This window comes from Sorghum bicolor, chromosome 2, assembly GCF_000003195.3.
Source record: "Sorghum bicolor cultivar BTx623 chromosome 2, Sorghum_bicolor_NCBIv3, whole genome shotgun sequence".
Classification (NCBI taxonomy): domain Eukaryota; kingdom Viridiplantae; phylum Streptophyta; class Magnoliopsida; order Poales; family Poaceae; genus Sorghum; species Sorghum bicolor.
The window spans coordinates 49,627,118-49,649,223 of NC_012871.2; the positions used below are offsets into that span (position 1 = coordinate 49,627,118).

At 43.2% G+C, this 22,106-nt stretch overlaps 1 protein-coding gene and 1 long non-coding RNA gene across 2 annotated transcripts; both read right to left on the minus strand.

Moving 5' to 3' along the window:
• Positions 292-4,238, minus strand: LOC8071864 (indole-3-glycerol phosphate synthase). The gene is made up of 7 exons (XM_002462098.2): positions 3,088-4,238; positions 2,859-2,978; positions 2,330-2,494; positions 2,072-2,150; positions 1,560-1,639; positions 1,079-1,147; positions 292-516 (listed from the first exon to the last, which is right to left on the minus strand). Exons 1-7 carry the CDS (start codon positions 3,838-3,840, stop codon positions 433-435), a joined length of 1,350 nt encoding a protein of 449 aa, XP_002462143.2. The 5' UTR covers positions 3,841-4,238; the 3' UTR covers positions 292-432.
• LOC110433143 lies at positions 13,064-16,112 on the minus strand. Its single transcript, XR_002450545.1, has 2 exons — positions 15,246-16,112; positions 13,064-13,477 (listed from the first exon to the last, which is right to left on the minus strand). It is a non-coding gene; the product is annotated as an uncharacterized LOC110433143 (long non-coding RNA).

Here is a 22,106-nt window from a genome sequence, read left to right on the forward strand (position 1 = left end):
TTATAATTAATTGAAAAGTGGATGCTCATGATAGCCGAAATATCCTACATCAAAGGAGAAGAGAGTCGGAATTTTAGGTTTTAAAATCCCGTTTCATTTCAGTTTGTGAGCTTTTCGAGCGAAGAACAAGTGTATGATTTGCATAGTCGTCCAGCCTTGTCCTGACCTATCTCCATTATGTGCTAGGCCGTGTATGACCTAGGGTGTGGTGTGTCTAGCTGGTGTGTGACCTTAATTAGCATCAACAATGCCTTAAACAAATCACCGCACATTTAGCATTATGCAAAGAAGTGAAAAAACTAACAAATTGCTCTTATAAAACAGCACTTTGTCCATAGTTACATCTTGTGCAATCTCTATGCTTTTGGAGTCTTCACCTTGCAACTCATGATTGCTACATACAACAATTTGCTAAAGTAGAACGGGAATAAATTAAGGTAAAAGCTCTTTCCCGAACAATCCAGCAATTGCTTGGCCAGGATCTTCCTGCGTCACTAGGGATTCTCCTACCAAAACCTGAAAACATGAAATGACAACCAATTAGATATATATGGATGTACAAACCACTCTAAGACACCACATTATGTACACTATAGTACACAGAGCTCAAAGCTGGTGGTGGCAAAATCTTTCCACAGGCGGTTTTAGTTATCATGCGCCTGTGTTGTAAAAATAGTACGGCAAGAGAAAACAACCGCCTATGTTAATGGTATAACACAGGCGGTTAATGTAATAAAACCGTCTGTGTAAATCTTTGATTTACACAGGCGGTTCAATTACATGAGCCGCTTGTGTAAATGCATTACCACAGGCGGTTCACTTAACTGAACCACCTGTGTATTTAAGTGAACCGCCTGTAGTAATGCATTTTCATAGGTGGTTACTTAAGCCAACCGTCTGTATTATTCTTTCTATAAATATCCCACAGCCCCCTAGGTAGAAATACACCACATGCTTTTTGGTTCTTATATACAAAAACTTTTGAAAACCATCCATTTGTCTAACTACGAAGAGCATATTTTTGACACTAAATTATTATACCTCGTTATAAATAAAATGAACAACTTAGAAAACTTACTGCGAAAACCCCAGCATTTTGTACATATGCCACGTCATCAGGGGTGAACAACCCAGACTCGCTCACAACCTGTGGAAACATGCATATCCACTGAGACTTAATACTTAATATATCCACATTGTGAACTATTTAATTAATATGGAATTATACAAAGAAAAGACAACACTTCTAGTCTGGGTTCGTGTCTCAAAACCGGGACTAAAGTACCAGGACTAAAGGTATTTTAGCCATCGACTAAAGGTAGTGATCAGATATATTATGTAGTGATGAATCCAGTGGTATCATATATATTATGATCCTGAACCTTTTTTTGTGTCCCTTCGAGTTGTAATTAATAAGTGCGTCATTTTGTAGATCTCATACCAACTACAACATACATCGCATCATGAGATTGATTGAGAATTAAAAACAATCCTTTGGAACACAAGGATTCTCTGTCAAAGTTGGGAGTGCAGAAAGTTGTTTTGAAACTAAGACCTACCTGTATTCGCTTCTTCTTGATGATGTCACCACGTTTCTCCAACAACATGTTTGTGTTGGCAGTATCCACTTCGAATGTCCCTGCAACGAAAATGCATGTATAAACAAATTTCAGTCTGGCCCGGCCGCTAGTTGTTGCATTATTGATCAAGAAAGGACCATAGCTAGCTCTAAACAAAATATAATATAATGCTCCCTCTATCGATCCCTATTTAAGGGACTCCGTGGCCTGTGGGATTCATACCAAGTTTGACAGTTTATAGAAAGAAATATTAACAATATTTATATATCTCAATAAATTTATTATAAAAAATAGATTCAGCAATCTATTTAATGATATTAATTAATATATATATACTATAAATGTTAATATTTTATTTTATATATTTAGTCAATCATGTTTGACTTCTTAAGAATGGAGGACGGCATATAAAAAGGTATGAAAGGGAGTTAATATAATTGATTTGAGGATGTATGGAATTGACGGCGGGAGGGGGCGGGGGGAGAAAATACCTAGACTGCGGTTGTTGATGCCGATAAGCTCAACACCATCTATCTTGAGGACGCGATCCAACTCCTTCTCATCATGAACCTATATTATATATACATGCATACATGCACAGTTAATGCATGTTTAATATATATATAGCAACTTACCAATAATGAGTGGTAAATGAAGCGAATGTCATTGATGTACATAATAAGTCGATAGTGGATGACAAAAAACGTGCATGTAATTTTAAAAGTACGATAGCGTAGGAAGAAGGTAACCTCAACAAGAGCTGTCATTCCAAGACTCTTGCAAACGCGAAGAAAGTAGGTGATGTCGATGTCCGGTAGCACGGCCGCGATCAAGAGGATCGCGTCGGCGCCTTTGGAACGCGCGTAGTAGATTTGCCAGACGTCTATGACAAACTCCTTGCACAGCAGAGGGCACTGCGTGCATCATCCGCACACAGAAGCATGTATACGTAGAAAGGCATGCATAAGTCAAGTGAGGCGACAAACGAAAAATTCAACTCGATCTCCAGACAACCACACACGTACGGCACAAAGGTTGTTTAGTTGGCGAAAAAATTTGGATTTCGTTATTTTAGCATTTTCGTTTTTATTTGATAATTATTATCTAATCATAGATTAATTAGACTTAAAAGATTCGTCTCGCAAATTATAGATAAACTATACAATTAGTCATTTTTTATCTACATTTAATACTTTTTACATATGCCGCAAGATTCGATGTGACGAAAAATCTTGAAAATTTTTTAGAACTAAACAAGGCCAAAGCATGTCTGCTTACGTTCACACCAGAGTTGCGTACGGCCTCCAGGTTCTCAAAGCTCCCCTGGAAGTGCTTCTCGTCGGTCAGGATGCTCAGGCAGGCCGCGCCATTCTTCTCGTAGGCCTGCGCGATCTCCACCTGCAGCCAAGAACTTGCTGCAGCTCAGAGAAAACATGCAATAATGTGCAAACATGCCAAAACGTACGATCCAGTACAGTGATATATATCAAGGAAAAGGAATACTAACCGGATCGAAATGGTCCCTGAGAAGGCCCTTGCTGGGCGACGCCTTCTTGACCTCGGCGATGAGCGCAGGGACGCCGCCGCCGTTGCGGTGGCGCGCCGCGCGCATCGCTGCGAGGAAGTCCCTGGGCGGCGGCGCGAGCCCCGCGGCGGCGGCCGCCTTGACGTCGCTGAGCGGCGTCCGGGCCTTCCTCTGGGACACCTCCACCTCCTTGTCCCAGATGATCTGCTCCAGGATGTTGCGCGGGACGGCGCGCTCGGCGCCGGTGCCCTCGGAGGGGTACCTGGCGCGGCACCGGCGCCGGATCTGGATGCCCTGCGCGGACGCGATGGCGTTCAGGGACTTGCCGCTCTCCCACTGGAACACCTCCGGCGACATGAACAGCTTGTCGTCCAGCCTGCAGTACAGGGCCGCCGCCGACGATATCGCCGAGTCCTGCTTGGCGACGACGCTGCTGCTGCTGCTGCTGCAGCGGAAGGCTCGACGACGACCGGTGCGGAGGGCGGGACGACTAAGAAAGGAGGACGAGGACGAGGAGAGTGATGGCATGAAGACGACGGCCGGAACGCTTGTCCTGACGACGACCGAGGTGGCGGCAGCGGCGATGGAGGACTCCATTGGTGGCCGGTTGACGTGCGTGAGGAGTGAGGGAGGATAGATCGCGAGCAACAAGAAGAGTGCACTAACTGCTAGGGTTATCCGGCCGGTCGCGGTCGGTCTTGTGTTCGTGTTCCCGTCGTCTGCTCTGCCGTGCATGCCGCGGGGGAGCGCATTCCATTTATAGGCGTACGTAGGCGTCAGTCATCAGTGGCGGAGGAGGTCCGGCGCTGCACCTGGGGACTCACGGACTCTTCAGGGCTCACGGCTCTCGGCTCACGCAGGAGAGACCAATACAAGACCATCGACATGCTGTCAAACAGTGATGGGTCGGCACGTGTCCTCATCAATCGCTCAGACCGTAACACTGCCGGAGCATGCATAACACATTATTTTCATGTTCTTTTTGTCCATATCTGTAACACGTGTACTCTAAACAACAATCACATTTTCCTAAGTGAGTAGCTTCAGGGGCGTATAGGATTTCAGAGCATCTGCAAAGACTTTGGCAAATTGACTTGACATTTGTTGTTGTTTGCAAACTCTCATAACAAAATATAAAGGATGAAAATAGGTCATCTCCAAGGGAATTGACATTTGGACTTGGCAAAGGATAAAAATAGGATGTCTCTAGGTGCGTGCGCTTTCCTCGCACGTGACTTTGCTCGTGCGATCGAGTTTGCAAAGCCGTCCACAACTTGACATTTTTGCCAAGTTTGCTCCCTCATTTGCCAAGTTGCCCAAATTGCAAACTCCAAATCCAAACCGTTGGATACCTCTTTTGGAGCTTTTTGGCAAATTACTCAAATGCAAACCTCAAATGCAAAACCAGAGATGCTCTTAGATAAAAGAAGACCATGCTCTTAGATAAAAGAAGACCATTTTAAATATACAATAATTACATATGATGAAATAAATATACGACAAGAATATACATAGCGATTAAATACATGTTTATTCGAAATCCAGAGAGGTGTACTAGAAAAATAGATTGCTTTAGATCATGTTTTTACTGGCAAAACGACCAACACAAACGGAAATATAGATTGGCCAAATGGGAAATATTGTGTCAACCTAAATATCAGGGCAGTTTAGGTACACAGAATCTGGATATTCAAAACAAGTGCTTACTAAGTAAATGGCTCTTTAAGTTATTGAATGAAGATGGCATGTGGCAGGAACTTTTGAGAAATAAATACATCAAAGACAAGACTCTAGGGAGTTGTGTCAAAAAACCAACAGACTCTCATTTCTGAAAAAATTTAATAAATGTTAAAGACTCTTTAATGGGTTATGGTTTATTTAAAGTGAAAGATGGATCGCAAACCAGGTTTTGGATAGACAATTGGTTGGAAAATAAACCTCTTAAAGATAGGTTTCCTGCCTTGTTTAACATAGGAAGAAGAAAACAAGACTCTGTGCAACAAGTCCTTAGCTCATCTCCATTTAATGTTTCTTTTTTGCGGAAACTTAGTGGGTGTGAACTTAAGGGACTGGCATAGAATTGTCGCTTCTTTACATGATGTTAACTTATTGTAGGAAAGAGATGTTTTTGTTTGAGGGTTGAATGCATCAGGAAGTTTTACGGTGAATTCCATGTATGTTGCGTTTATTAACAATGGGGTTAGAGTATCACAAGATATTTGGAAAATTAAAATTCCTATGAAAATTAAAGTTTTTCTATGGTATCTAAAAAAGGTGTGATTCTAACTAAAGATAATCTGGTTAGACAAAACTAGAATGGTGATAGGACGTGTTACTTTTGTCATCTTCCAGAAACCATTAAACATCTTTTTTTAGATTGTTTTTATGCTAAATTCTTGTGGCGCGCTATACATTTACTTTTTGGAATTTTGCCCCAAGAGATATTTTTGACCTTTTTAATAGGTGGCCAAAAACAATGAACAAAAAGTATAATTCATTGTTATTATTTGCAGCCTCTGCGCTTTGTTGGACAATTTGGATAACAAGAAATGAGGTAGTTTTTGACAAATGTAGACCAAAATCATTTTTGTAGGTTCTTTTCAGGGGAACGCATTGGCTTCGGAATTGGGCAAGATTGCAGCGGCATGATGATCTACGGAATCAGCTGATCCTTGTTGGGCAGCTTCTAGAGTCGTTAGCTTTGCAATTCTTTGGTTCCAATGGATGGTTATCTTATAGACATATTGGTCATGCTTAGTCAAAACTTTATCGGCGTTTTGGTTATTCTTTTGTTCGGCTGTAAACTTGCTGTCTTACAGCTTGCGTGTGTGCCTTCAGGCAGTACTTGGTAATAATTGGCTTGACTCTATCAGTCGATAGATGAAGCCGGGTATGACATATCCTTTATCTAAAAAGATAAAAAAATGTGAAGGAAAAGGCAACGAGAGACGTTCGATGGAACTCAAATCCAATTTTCTTTCCAATTTTAGCTGTTATCCTAGATTCAACACTAAATCTTTGAGAAACTGCTCGAGAAACTCACATAATGACTAGATGAACCCTAGACAACACAAAAACACATTGTAGAAGTGGTAGAAGCAAATATGGTTTTCCTATCGGACGGGTCTGGTATAAACATGACAACACATTGGGATAAAAAGTGAAAACCTTATCATACAGTGTCCAAAAATTATAAAATTTTAGGTACAATCTCACAACACCTTGAGGAAGCAATTCACTAAGTTTCAGCTTAAAAGTTTAAGGTGGTAATACCGGACCGGCACACCGGACGATCCCTCATCAATTGGAGGACACAATCTTTTCCAATAAAGGTTGAGTCCACATGTTCAGATTGAGGCCCAACATCATGAGCCAAACTTCATGTGTCATCACTGTGGTTCGATTGTTCCAAAGAACCCTATTGTGTGAGGCACAATAGAAATCATACTATTTCCATATGGGTAGGGCCAGCTTGGATCAATAGATCACGCTCATGCATGTAATTTAAGCGGACATAGGCCTGACCTAAAGGGGGTTGCTGCATTGAATGGAAGCCAACTGACGAGAGTCAAACATCTGCCAAGTCCTAGGGACAACTCAGACCCCCACCATCGACCCCTCTAGGATCGCTTGGGGGTTATATCTAATCGGTACGCTCACACGTATTCTCTGGCTAAGGATCATGCGAGAGCCCAAGCACACCCTTAGCCTCTACTCAAGGCTTGGGGGCTAGCTAAGACCCTCGGCTCCTGACCAACAATAGCCGAGCCTAATACCCTGAGCTCCTGCCCAGGCGAGAATCCTATGCCCTAAGCTGACCACTTAACATGTCGAGCATCCAAGGCTTGGTGGCTCCTCGGCATCACCCTGACCAATGGGCGCACAACATTGTCGCCCACTCCTCTGACAAAGTCATGCATGCAGCATGACATAAGAAGACAAGTCCCTCCATCAACTCCAATGGCTCTCGGGCCCGCTCATCAACTGCTCGAGCTAGGGGGCCCCGAGCTAGGTGCCTTCACAAGCCTTGAGAAGGCTCATCCGGTGGAGGTCGATCCAAGCTAACAGCCCCTAATGGTCAGAGCGTCATGGCCAAAAGCGCCAGGCAACATCCCAAAGCTCCCCCGACTCGATGACAATGTCAAGGTGCATCCATGCCAATGGCAGCGCCCCCTGGACTCCGATGCATGTAGACCATAGACTATACCCCCTAAACTACCTTGTACTTGACCTTCCTCAATTTATAAGGGGGTCAAATTCTATAGAGGAGGATGAAACTAGACTAGAGAGGTTGAAGACACACCAAACAAACCAAAGCACTCCAAGCTCGGCCTAGAGGCAGAGCAAGAAGAGAGGAACAACCGAGCATTCCTCCCCATGGCAATCCGGTGAGAGAGAGGAGTATTCTTCTCCCTCGCCAAGGAGCCAACCTCACCACCAATGATCCCAGGATAGCACTGTTGGTGCAAAAGCTGGTCTGCAAACACAAAGGGCTAATACCCGATTCAAACGTTAAGGCGTGCCAGCCGATTTGACCTTACTATCGGCAAAGGTGGTAACTCGAATACTTTAGTCCTGACAACAGCGATGCGCCCGGATGTCACGGCTAAGAGGTACTCACGCGGAACTTGAGAACGCGCCGAGCTTAAGTCGACGAATTCCTAAGAACTCGTACTGAAAAGGAAAAGTATGACGAAGTCGTCGAAAAAGTAGATGCTGGAATATGAGTAAAAACGTGTGTTTGATTGATTGATAGATATCTCATTACAAGGCCTTAGGGTCTATATTTATACCCTGCTCAAAGAGCTACAACCAGACACGACTAGAATTCAAATTCCAAATTACATAGAATCCGTATACAAAACGATTTAAATAACTAAGGAAAATATAAAGCTATCCCCCCGTGACAAGCTGGAACACCTCCACAAACCGATCGGCAACTCCCGGACTCTCCCTCCGTATCATCGGCAGACTCTCTTGTCATAGTCATCGGCAGACTTCCTTGTCGTAGCTATCAGCACAGACACATCACCACCTATAGACTTAGTCACGTTCAACCTCTCCCTCATCGGCAACCATCCTAATCGGCAACTCATCCCGTAGACAAAACACCGCCGTCTTATCCTGCCGGCCTGCACTCTACCAAACATGGACACGTGCTCAAAAACGGTGTCAACAAGCACTAAGCGATCCCCTACCAAATCTCTTTCCCTTTCATCGTAACCCTATGATTTGGGTGCTCTTGAATACAAAGAACAACTACTGCTGGATGTATGGCTCCAATAGCCTAAACCAGGATACATCAACATGCCTTCTCTTATGTTGTTGAGTCCACTCGAGCCAGCAGAGACCCACACTCAGTGGCACTCGACGAACAATGATGCTTGCCATGGCAACAAACCCGTGGCACCAACATTCATGTGATTGCACAAATCTTCTATCACATTTTGGATGTCCCAAAAGTTGACATGTTGTGTTGGCATCGGGTGAAACCTCGCACTCGCCAAATCATTGTTCCTCTAGACCATAAGCCTGATACCACCCTGTGCATGACTGACAGTCCATGAACTGCAACTCTCTGAGTCCCAAGAGGCATGAAAAGCATAGGGTCGATGAGATGTAACACCGTTGATTGCTACAATTTAGGGAATAAGTTACCATAGGAAGGGGCGAAATTAGGGTTTTCTCAACCCAAGAAACATGGATCATGGAGGCAGAAGAGTGAATGCCAAGAGCCTAAGACTCACCAAAGTGAGTGAAGAAGCAGACCGTAGAAGGAGTAGAGAATCTTGGCGGGATAGCGGTGTGGCCTTATCCTCATCGCCATCGATGAGGAACTTAGGGCCATAGTACGCCAAACACTTCCACGGTATGACTATGGGTGTAGTTGGAGGTCTACCAGTACGAAAGATAATAAGGTAATCCCCAATAGATAAGAAAGGTGCCTTGTTCAGGGGCACGGGCCCAGCAGCCATAGAGCCAAGAGTCCAATGATCATCTAAAGGTGAAGGGGTGCATCTCATGGAAGGGCGCGATGATCAAGGAGGGAGAGAGCAATTATAGAAAGAGTACCCCAAAACTGAAGCGAACCCAACAATGGAGCTTATTGGGAGAGTTGGGTCGTTAGTTATTGGGCCACACACCAAGAACATGCTCTTGAATGCCCTAAGGAATCAAAGGGTCTTTTGTCCAGAATGACAGACTAGTTTAAAGAAGGACCCAAATTTGTTGGTTAATTATATATCCGCTGATTTTGCACCAAAATTAAGGCGAGTAAAAACTAATTGACGGTTTTGATGTATTGAATTTGAGTTCAAATCCTCATCGCCAGGATCGGTCCGTTGTCACTTGAAAAAGTATCATGCTTACGTTTTAGCATCTATCTACAAAGTTACAGGATTTTTAGATGACTCTTGATCCTTTGGTTTTTGAATAAAAAATCAAAAAGATAAAATGTCATGCAAGGAAATTCGTTCTAGGGTGAGCTGATACTGAAAGTCGTGCTTCCGTTGGATATAAAAGGCATACTTTACTTTGACGGAATCAAAATTGTTTCCCTGGTAAACGAAATCAAGGGCGAATCGTTTTCAGTAGTTTAAAGTCGTTTTGACCACAGAAGAAAAATAGTTTATTTTCCAAATTTAGCTGGGATGGGTATGTTCTTGTAATTTGCATTTAAAATATGAGTTTTGTTACAGTGCTTGGGAGGAACCACCGGTTCTTCCCATAAGAAATATTGGCAGCCATTGTTTTAATTAAAAACTCTCCCATAAGGCTAAAGGGTAGTTTAGTATTTTTTTTCTCTCTTCTTCCTCACATACAGCTACCCACGAAGGCACGAACAGGCAGTTCTAAAAGAACAAAACTGTCGCTGCCGAGGAGCTCGATGCTTCTTGCTCCTTGCCGCCCGCCGCGCCCGTCATCTCATAATATTTCGCAGCCGCCTGCCTCCTACGCCGCCACACGTCATCCCAGGTATTTGACTATCTGCCAAGGACCAGGAGCTCGCTGCTGCTTGCTCGTTCTACCGAGAAGGGTTCGCTGCTGCTCATTAATTATATGCAGTGACGACCAAGGCACCGGTCTCGGTGATGGCCCCCAGCGCCACGGCGAGCCTCTCCCGGACTTTATTCTTTTTCCTCATCCATGTTGAACCAGGCCTCGTTTAGTTCGCAAAATTTTTTAAGATTTTCCGTCACATCGAATCTTACAGTATATGCATTAAGCATTAAATATAGATAAAAACAAAAACTAATTACACAGTTTGTCTATAAATCACGAGACGAATTTTTTGACTCTAGTTAGTCTATAATTGAACAATATTTGTCACAAACAAACGAAAATGCTACAGTAGCAAAATCCAAAAATTTTCGCCAACTGAACCAGGCCCCAATCCTCGCCGTTGTGCTGCCGTTTCATGGCCGATGTGTGATTCCAAGTCTCGAACCTCCATATCGTGAGCAGCGACACGTCCACCCCACGATCAGGCTCATTATGCCCAGGCTAGGAGTGCAGCTGCATACCGCTGTACACAAGCTGTGAATCGGCCGATAGGCGATAGCCATGGAGCTCCGCGCCAAGCATATGCCCCTTTGGATCGAGAAGAGAGAGGGAGGTCCGGGGGTAGAACTGAACAGATAAGAGATGAGAAGTAGCTTCTTCCGCTTTTGAGATGAGAAGCAGACATAAAAATACTGTTATGCCCTCCCAAATTTAATTAAAATCCAGTTCCAGGTCTACATATCTTTAGTTCCAAGTTCCTTGTATTTAGTTCTTCATATTCTTAAACCGTCGTCAGATCTAACGAAACGAAGGGCTGCCACTATTCTCAAGCACTGTAAAATATCACTTAAATATATATAAATAAAAAAGACACCCTGAAAGTGTAAGGTATAGCTGGTCCACAACGCCCTACTTTCCAAGTGAACTGACATTCCCAACAACGGCGGAGGTGGACGGGAATGAGGATCATATATGCGACTAGCTCCTAAGTCTGATCTCTCTCCCTCGCCTCGGATAAACGCCTGGTCAAAACAAGCACCGTACCAGGCAATTCCCAATTGGAAATGGACCTCAGCTCGTATATAGTATCTCTCTCGAGTCTGGACTCGCCCACTCGACCACGTGAGCCCCCGAATTAGTTTAATTTGATTTGATGCTGACTGGTGACTGCACAACTGCAGGTTACCAGGTAACTTCCAGCGCGTGGAAATGAAACATTTTAATTACACTAGGTAGCGTGCCCGTGCGTTGCTACGGGATAGCTAATATTTTATAAAAAAATACATAGATCGCATGATAAGATAACAATGTTGGATCTATTTGGTTCTCAGGCTTATCTCTAGTCTGGCTAGAATCTAAACCATGACAATCCAAACAGCCAATATATAGTTGTTTGGCTGTTTGTATTTTCTAAACTTAGCTAGTATTAGGTGGTTTGGTTGCCTTTGTTTGTATTGCATACAAATTACCTTTTCTCTATTCTGGTAAGATAAGTTCGTGCCCGTGCGTTGCTACAAAACAGCTAGACTTTGTACTAAAAATACACGGATCACATGACAAAATAACAATATTGTGAAATTAAATATCGATATTAAAGTGATATTAATCCAAAAAACATGGAGGCTGTCTGAGGATACCCTAGCAATAACCCAGAGCAAACTGGCATCGGCGGAGGTGGCGGGGCACAGGCGCAGAGACGGATCGGGGCTGTGGACGGCCGCATGTTCGGCGGCCGGTCTCGCGGTCACGATGGAGTCCAAGATTAAAGAAGGCCATAAGCTTCGTCAAACTGGCATGGGCGAAGGTGGCGGGGCGCAGGCCGCGGAGACGGCAGACGGCCGCGTGTTCGCCGCGTGGTTGATTGGCCCGGCCGTGCTCGATGCCTTAGCCCGCGGTGAGGAACTCCAGAGACATCAGGCCTTCGACGGGGGAGGGTCGCACGATCGGGACGTGATTCCTATAATCACGTAGTTTCTTTATTAGTTAAAGTTAAGTGGTATAAAATCGATAATCCTTCATATGGATCCGCAAGAAGTGACGTTTTGGGGGAGACTTATCTAGAACCACCCATAAATTGTGGCGTTTTTAGGGAGAGTCGCGGGCGGACCGATGGATCAAAAAAAATTCGCACGATGAAATAGTCTTAGTTTTGTTATTTTTAGTTGTAGGAGATATTTTCATAGTATATCTACTTGATCTCATAAATCTTTATAATTCTTTCTATAATTTTAGTCAAGGAGATGCTTTGACTTTCTAATATTTTTGGAATGTTTTATAATTTGGGATGGAGAGAGTATTGTCTTCCATAGATCATGTCTGCTCCTCCCTCCTTCCGCCAAACTAAGGGGAAACTGTGTGATAGTACTTGTTATTGTTGTTATGTTATATAAAGGTGTAATTGCCTATTCATAAAGTGGACACAGTTATATCCTGGATCCTACACTCAAAATAAATTTAATCCACATAGGTCTGAAGTTTGAAAGGTCGACGTGGGTTCAAGTTGAGACAATACAAGTTGTATGTATAAGCATAGTTCAGATTAAATAAGAAGGCATGCTAATGCAACCAAGCACTTCTCTTTACCTGTCATATTAAAATTATCATGACGATTCGATGCTCTAGCTTGACAAAAAGAATACCACATACAGTTCAGTTTTTATCGATGACAAGTGTTGGACAAAAACCAAAAGACAAATAACAAAAGAATTCCTATCAGAAAAAACGATGACTTGTAAGTGCTCCGTGTCTTATATAACTAAATTAGGGAATGAGGCCTTGGTGGTTGAGCACGTCAATCAGGTTCAGCTACGAGTTTGAACCTCAAAGGTAGAGTAAAGCTTAGATTGTATTTAAAGCAAGTTTATCTCTTGCTAGGTGTATGTGCAGATTAAGAATGATTACAGTGGGTTCATCCTAATAATGAGATAACCACAAATATAAGTTCTTATTGAGCCACTAAAACAAAACAAACTGAACCTTGATTAAAAAGCACCAAATAATTTTTTTTCAAAATTACAATATGCAATAAAAATAGTATGAAAAGTAGACTTAAGGCTTCTAATATCTGATATTGTCAAAACCTGGTCTATACAGTGGGGATGCACACTGGATTTAATTTATAATCTGTCAATCACTTCTATTTTAAGTATCAGAAATTTTAGAAAGAACAGTGATGGTCAAAGTTGCAATTCACCTGACATACAAAGTTACAACTCTATTGACCAGTATGTCCAAGAAATGAAACTTGCTGAGATTTCTTTCTAATAGACGACAAAGAGCTAGTCACCAACCTGGGAGAGAAGTGAGGATCAAAAACAATGAGTTGAACAACCAATTTCTGCTTGATTTGAGTAAATTTCTTTCTGGCAACCTGCGCAGACATAAGAGCATTATAGAAACACCTTACAATAAAGTGATCGGTATTCAAGTAAACGCTAAGCTAAGTATACTCCAAGATGATTTTTAGTAACATTTTTAAATATATTATATGGATGGATGTTTATAGAAACCCCTTACAATATCAAAATAAATGGTGTGCTAGACTGCTAGTGCAAACTCGAACGCACGAAAACTGAATGTATCCATTAGATCCAAAGCAAATATTATCATAAAACACCTCAAAATAGATTTCTACTCAATAAACAGAAAACATGATCATAAAATCAGCTGGTGGCCGATAGCTGAACAATTGCAAAAAGTAACCCCAAAATCATGAGAAAATGATAACACTCTCCCTAACCGAAACATGGAGCTGCTTGGCCCGAACTAAAAAACCCAAGCGCATCCAGGTCAGCACCCTTCTCACATGTGGATCCCCTCAACCCATCAACCAATGCTTCCTATTCCTTGCCACTTGTGGCGATATGCATTGGCTTGAATCAGCACCGACAAAAGGATAGTACCACTACCACCAATCCCATTTAGGTGGCCTGAATTGCAACCACATAATTTCTACATTAACCATCTTATATGCCCTTCTGAATTTCTTCAACAACTTTAATCAGGACCTTGCACTTAGTTATGGCAATTATCTTGTGTACCTAAAATATACGTGACCATATTTTAGCATAATTGCTTATGGCTGAGATCTCTACAATTTCAGGGCTAGTTTGATTTTTAAAGAGTAATCCTACAGTGAAACAACTTGATGATGACAATCAAATAGTTGTCAGAAAGCATATAATAGCAACCTATAGTGTTCTAGAACTATGCTGATTCAGGTTGCCTGCAACACTTTGTGTTTACTATCCGGGGCAATATACAAGTTTGTGATATGATATATAAATGACATATACAATTTGGCTATTGCACTGTATATTAGTGTGTCTGAACTGGACTATGTACATTGAAAATTCAGTTTGTGGGTATGATTTATAAATTTCAGAGGAATATCATTAAAAATTTAGTGTGTTGAGATAGTTACATGTGTATCAGGATAACTTTGATCTGTTAAAAAGTTGACAAGGATACTATATGGCTGGATGCTTCACAGTATCAAAATACTGATTAGAATCATGTTGGATCAGTCATATATATTTCTTGATAGTGTGGAACTATTTCCATCGAGTGTCAGACAGACATCACATTCAGGTGCTATGTGCACATTGACATTGGTAAGCTAATGGTTATTTCAGACCTAGTTGAACAATGTGATCATCGTCGAGCCCATTACAACAATTGAAAGCATGGATCCACTTTTCCAAAGAATGGCTCACAGAGTTTAACCAACAGACATGCTGATCATTATAGTAATTAAAAGCATGGATCCACTTTTTCAAAGAGGCTTAGACTCAAAAAAGGATTAAGAAATAAAAATGTCATATTTGCATAGTGAAAGCTGTTGGATAAAAATAAAATAAATAGTGAATTCTCATTAGGACAAACTCCGACGGGTAGTTACATGTTTGTATTGTTTATGTAATTGCAAAATTTTATGATCCATCATGTCTTAACCACGCACAAATACCTGGCTAGGATGTAAATGACATAGCAACTTCTGAATTTACATTAGCAAGGACTATAGAATTTTTAATATATAAAAACCAGTATGCTACAAGTATCAAGTTCTGCAACCAAGAATGCAATCCACAAATCCAGAATCCACGGTAATACCGTCACAAACAAGTACTAATAATTACCTGAGCAGAAGAGTAACTCCCGGCGCCGGCGGACCTCTAATCAACTGGCCAAAGGGTGTGGCTGGCGACGATGAGCCAGACTGGGTGCTGGATGCGCTTGGCCTGCTGGCTTCTACTGTCGCCCGTCCGTGCCGCCTGCAGGGCTCCTGCTGCCGCCCGCTCGGCCTCCCAGACCATGATGGCAGCGAATCAGGGGGTGGGAGGAGATGGCCTGCAGACCCACTGCCGCCCGCTCGGCCTCCCAGACCACGATGGCAGCGAATCAGGGGGTGGGAGGAGATGGTCTGTAGATCCACGACGGCAGCGGATCGGCGCTTGAGGATGGGGCTCGCACGGACAGCGGCGCGCGCGGACGGACGGCGGCCGGTCGAGACGGGGCTCGTGCGGACGGCAGCCGGCCGAGATCACAGCGGTCGCGGAGCGGTCACGGGCGGCGCTCGAGGACGAGACTCGCGCGGACGGCAGCTGTCGCCGACGGCAGCGCGCGGACGACGAGTTCGAGGCTCCGGTGCAGGCGCGGATTGGTCACCGGTGCGCCCTCGAGGCGGTGCGGCGGCGTGAGGGCGTGGATGAGCACGACGAAGGAGCGGATTGACCTGAACCGTGGGGCAGCCCGGCGTGCGTCCGGCGGCCGCGACGGCAGAGCGCGCAGAAAGGGTGGGATACGGGAGGTGCGTGGGGAAGCTGCGCGGCGGATAGCGCCGTCCGGCAGCGGCGACGGCAGCAATCGCGGAGAGGAAGGGTTAGGGGAGCTGCGCGGCGGTTATCGCGCGTAGAGGGGAAGTGGTAGGAGAGCTTCGTTGTCGAGCTGGACGGGAGAGTAAGGGCGTTGCGGGAAGGACAGTGCGGGTGAGGCAGGCCGATGATACGGTACGACGATATCATTTCCGTCTTTTTAGTTGTAGAGATTTCACTTTCACACCCGTGCACGTTCTTATTACCGGCTGGTTGGGGTGTTGCTTTCACCAAAACAACAATAATTTTGTATATTTGTTAATTGATTGATCTTCCTTCTCTTCCAACAAGTATTATTAATTTGTGGCTCCACTGCAATATTATTGTTCATCTCCTCCTCCAGGTGATTGATGGACGGTACATAATAAGCACAAGTGAACTCTTTCGGGTTTATACTTTTTGTTGCTTCTATTCTTCGACAAACCAAATCAAAGGTCAAAGTGCCGTACTGCACTTCCATTGCTCCGCATCAGCTAGCTGCCTGCCAGACATTCAGACGTATTGGCAAAGTCACATATGCTCTTGACATGAACTGTACTCACGCACGTACCTACCATGTGAAAAATCCAGATGCTTTCGGTTCCTGGCGTGCTGTGATGTTTAGTTGTTTACGACGTTGCAGTGTGTTTGTCATTTTAGCATAATGTTAACTCCTTGCGCGTCTTCAAGAGTTTGGTAAAACAACCTTTTATTTTAATTTTTTAGCAAAAAAAAAAGAAAAAAGTCTTCTCCAACAATTTGGTAAAAGAGTTTTTTAAAAATTTAAAAGTTATCAAATATTTTTCTCAACTCGTAGATTTCAAAAGTTGACATTGAGAGTTTGTTTTTACGATGAGATATATTATGGGTGTGATCTGTTTCTAAAAGTGCATCTAGCCCTTTGTGGGTTTTGATAAATTGAATGACAACATGATTAAAGGTCTAATAAGTTTGCTAAGTATTGAATAGGATATTGAGTCTATTGCATATACTTGTGGATTGTGTGTTAACAAGCATGCAAACTTGATGATATATCACACGGTGTTGAAATAAAGGCCAAATTGTGTATTGTTGTGTTGGAGGATTTGGAAATAATCTACCTCAAGCAAAAGACAACAATGCAAATGGAATCTATAAAATGGCTTCTATGTTGTGGGATATCATAGCATCATGTGAAAGCAAGCATATTTGACAAATGACAAATAAGACATGAGTTGATTATTTCGGATTGGTCTTTATAATGCTTGCTTTTCATGAACAAGAAGAGATTGATAGTGAACTAGCTTTGATCAAGGTTGAAGAATGAATCAAGAATAAATAAGTGAGGAAATGTCAAGCAAAGGTCAAAAGACAAAGCATGTAACTCATATTGGATACAAGTAGGTCTCTATGATTGTTTTGCTTGTATGGATGAAGATTTGGTAAATCACTTTGCAATCGGTTTGAACAAGCTAGAAGTATGAAGATAAAGATTGAAGTGAGTATTAAGTGTCAAGTCAAAATGAAGAGGATTTAAGGAATCATGAATTGGCTTGACCATATTGATGTTGATCCATATATGTCTCTATGTGAGTCAAACCAAAGCTTGATTGATCTCAATATTTATATCTAGAAGATATTCAAGCAAGGATCACAATATTGAAGAAATAGTTATTCAATGGATGCTTAATATGATATGACTTGAGTATGGCTTGATAAGGTGAAGATAGCAACAAAAAAGCTTTGAGGGTCTAAGCGAAGGTAAAGGGACAAGTGACGACTTAAGAACCGAGGTACCATAACTAAGGTGAAGAAGAGAGTACTTACATTGAGTCGAGGAACTAATCAAGCTATGAGGAGTCATATTGTATTGAGAATCAAATCATTAGTGGAATTGACTTAAAGCCATGAAGGTGAACTCATATGTATTGAAATGGTTCAAGTCACATGCTCAAGGTGTGTTTGCTCAAAGAAAGGAGACAAAGTTGATTGCAACCCTTTAGAGAGTAATATTGAGAAAAAATGGCATATAAAGACACTGAAGACACAAGTGGTTAAATTGATTATATTCTCTTGTTCTTGAGTATAGGTATATCGCACTATTAAGGGGGATGCAACACAAATGACAGACAAGTCTCAAGTGCTGAAACTAACCAAACCCAAGTGCTAACATGAGAGAAAACACTTAGCATTGCACCTGTACTTGTTGACCTTGGAGCTTGTTCTCTGCAGGGTTGGATAGCCCTCGAAATAGCTTTCCAAAAAGTTCAAGATCACTGAAATCAGAGTTTGGAGTAAAAAGTTATGGCTTTTTCCGTAAGGTGACTTGTGTTGTTTTCTAGGAGGGCGGCAGTGCCGCACTTAATAGGCGGTGGTGCCGCCCCTGTACAGTCATAACAGCTAGTTTTCAAATCCTAACGGCTAGTTTAAGTGGGATGAATATATATACCCATCCTGCGGCTCCTGGTCGTGCTGTTGATGCTCCAGACATTCTAAACCCATTCCAAAGCCTCTCCCCAACTCTCTCTTTGTGAGAGTAAAGTGCTTAGTGCACAATTAAGTATTGGGTTTGTGTGATTAGGAGCTTGAGAGTAGATTAGAGAAATCCTAACCTTGAGCACTTGCTGGGCTTCGTCAATATTTGTTGTGCATTTGTTACTCTTGGAGATGAAGCCTCCTAGACGGCTAGACGTTGCCCGATGAGCTCCCATGCTGGTGGTGAACAGCGGGACAGTTTGTAATCATCTCTTGCAGCTAGTGAAATCATCCCTCCTTCATGAGGTAACACTCTTGTTTGGAGAACGAGGAAGGGCAAGCCTTGATGGCAAGCCAGTCCTTGTGTGGGCACATCAACAATGTAGACTTAGGCTAGCCTTAGTGGCGACGTCGAACCATGGGGTAAATATCGTGTGCTGATTTACATTCTTGCATTACTATTATTGTTGAGGTGCTTGTAGTGTCTGTAGCCGATCTACTTAGTGGTACTTATTCCACTGCATATAACTATTGTTCAGTGACTAACATACTTGCAGGAAGCTAGAAAATTTACCCGATCTAAATTTTCTTAATTAAATTTTGAATTGTGCTAAGTTCCTCCTCCGCTGGGCGCCAGTGCCGCCCTCTAATATGATAGAATTTCAAGTTGAAATTTTGCAGATTTGTCACTGGATATCGCTTGTACATCTTCACTAAGTTTGGGCTGTGTTAGACACACGGATGTAGTAAGGTAGTGTCACCCTCAAAGGGAGGCAGTGCCACCATGAGTTTTAATTTCTGTTCCAGCTGAATTTTTGTAGACCTATTCATCCTCCCTCTAGGCATTCTAGGCGACATCAAGGTCCTTTCAATTGGTATCAGAGTTAGGCTCTCAATTATAGGCATAACTGCCTTAAGAGACGATGTCGACAAGTCAACATGGCAATAGGGCCTCGATCCTCGATGGGGATTTCCTCCATTAGGGGAAGAAAATGAGGTAGTTTTGTTCCCCACGTGATAGTAATGGCTGAAACTCAGCCCCATCGGGGGTGGAAACGTTTCCCACCTCCCCGTCCCCGTTCCCCGCTTGAATCCCCAATTGCAGCCCATATGCCATAGCCCATAGGGAGGCCCAATTAATCCGGCCCAAATACTCTTACATATATATACCAAGAAACCCTAGAGCTCCTCCCCACCATCCTTTGCCTCCAACTGTCAAGACTCAACACTAGCTGACCAGCGGCAGCCGCACACCCGCACCCTTTCCCAATTCTCATAGAAACAGAGCCCACCGTGACACCAGCATTCGAAGCCCGAAGACCACGATGGCATGAGCATGACCCCCACCGCACTGTCCGCAACCATGTGACTGCGACCCCCACCATCGTACCACAACACTACACGGCTGCACCATGCAAGAGCTCCACCACCGCCCCCTCCCCTCAGCCTCTGTGGGCAGCGGGCCGTCTGGCTGTGGCTTTAAGCCTCTAAGAGCTTACAGAGAGCTCCTTGCTCCTAGGGACGGCGTCTAGATCCTGCATCATAGGCCAGTAAAGATCTTCCTCCTTCAGTCTTGACAAATCCTCACTTGCAGTATTCTCTACTTTGTGCCTCTACCTCTACTAACCGTGCCCGTCCCTCATTAAGGGGTGTCGAAGACGACACGTCCAAGCCACCATAGCCGGATCAAGCTAGGTCAATCAAGGCTGCTATCAGATCGAGCACACCAGTGGCTCCTCCTACTCCGGTGGAGGAGAGGACAGCTCTGCCGACATCGTCCACAAAAGACATCATAGCAGCTGGTGACCCAAAGTGCCTTCCCCACCGCCTGTGGACAAAGGATCCAACCTAAGATGCTCTTGCCTGAAGACAACTGCAACCAAGAAGGTTGCAGCTGGACGCAATAGTCTTCAATCCATTAGGTTAGTGCTTAGAACACTTAGGTTTTGTTCTTTTTTGTTGGTTTATTTCATTACTACTAGCCTAGAATATGAATGAGTAGATGCAAATATGAATATGAATGTTGATCTGCAAGTATAATTGCAACATGTTCTTGATTTTAGTAGACTAGCAGATAGTACTAATTAATGAGTAAATGTTGATGGCTTTCTACTTAGCATATTTGCAATTTTATTAGTAGATGTTGATCTGCAAGTATATTTGCACAGCTCAAAAATTTGTTGATCTTCAAGTATATGGCAGATTTTAGTGACCTAGATTCTGCATTGCAGGTTTAAGAAGATATCTAGTGCAACTAGCCAAGCTCTAATTTCTGACGGCTCACAGCCTGATACTAAATCACACCCAGAGTCTATCAATGAATCAGAAGCAATTGAAATAGAGGATGATGGAGAGGTGCCTAAAGAACAAGACGAGGAAGGTGGTTGTTTGGAAGGAGTTTGAGAGAGTCAAGTGGAATAGGCAAGTAAAGGCAAAATGCATGCACAGTTTTACCAAGATTGGAGGTTAAACAAAGAATGGAAGTAAGCACCTTCATGATCACTTGAAGACTTGTACACTTAGAAAGATCAAGTTTGGATGAAACAAGACATTGTCACAAGCTTCTTTAAGGTTTGATGTCTCAGAAAAAGGCACAGTTTTAGTGGAGAACTATACCTTCGACCAAGATATAGCTAGAAAGGAACTTGGGGCTATGATGGTGCTGCATGAGTACCCTTTAAGCATGGTTGATCATGCTGGTTTTCCCAAATTTGTACATGCACTACATCCATTGTTCAAGATTGGCACCAGAAACACTCTAAGGTATATGGTGTGTACTGTGCTACTATTTTCCTGTGATGTGTGCTGTTAAATTGTATTCTTAGTTCTTGTTGTGTCATTGCAGGAAGCACATATTGACCAATATGAGTTGGAGAAGAAGAAAGCCTTTCAATACATGACTGGGATTAAATCAAGGGTGGCTATCACAAGTGATATGTGGACCTCAAATAACCAAAAGAGAGGATACATGGCTGTCATAGCTCACTTTATTGATGAATCATGGAGCCTTAGAAACATTATCATGAGGTAAACACTTAAGTCTCAAGTACATGGATATCATTTATGTTCCAAGCATGCGGCTATCATAACAGTCCCTATTATTGTCTATGGCGTGCGTGGGAAGTCGAGGAATAGGAAATCTCAGCCGAGACCGGGCGTCGGGCGAGGCGAAAAATTCCTCTGACCCTAGGGCCCGGGCGCGAACGAGTTGGGGGGGGGGGGTCCTATTACCTCATGGTCCATCCTGGCCCATAAAGGGGGGGTCGATGCAGCCCATCTTGAGAAATGCTTCTTAAGACCTATGGGCCATGTGTTGCTATGTTGGGCCTTTGTTATGGCTTGATTAGGGTATCTTGACTTACGGTATCCGACAATATAGCTTAAAAAACATAAAATTCTTTGGTCCAACCAAATAAACCAGAATAAATCCTTTAGTCCACCAAATGAATCAGATTAAACTTCATTCATTCCCCAGAGAACCAGTATCTCTACTATAATTGAAATCTTCTCCAGGCCAATCCCACCTGCAAGATCAACGACTCACAGTATTTATCCTACAAATTTAATGACTCAGATTAGAAGTATGATCACGACTTTACACACCCTCAGCCTCGCGTCAATCACACATCACACAAATTCACCACGCGTGCGGCTCCGTCGCCCGCCTCGAGCGCGGCCGCCGCTGCCGCCCCG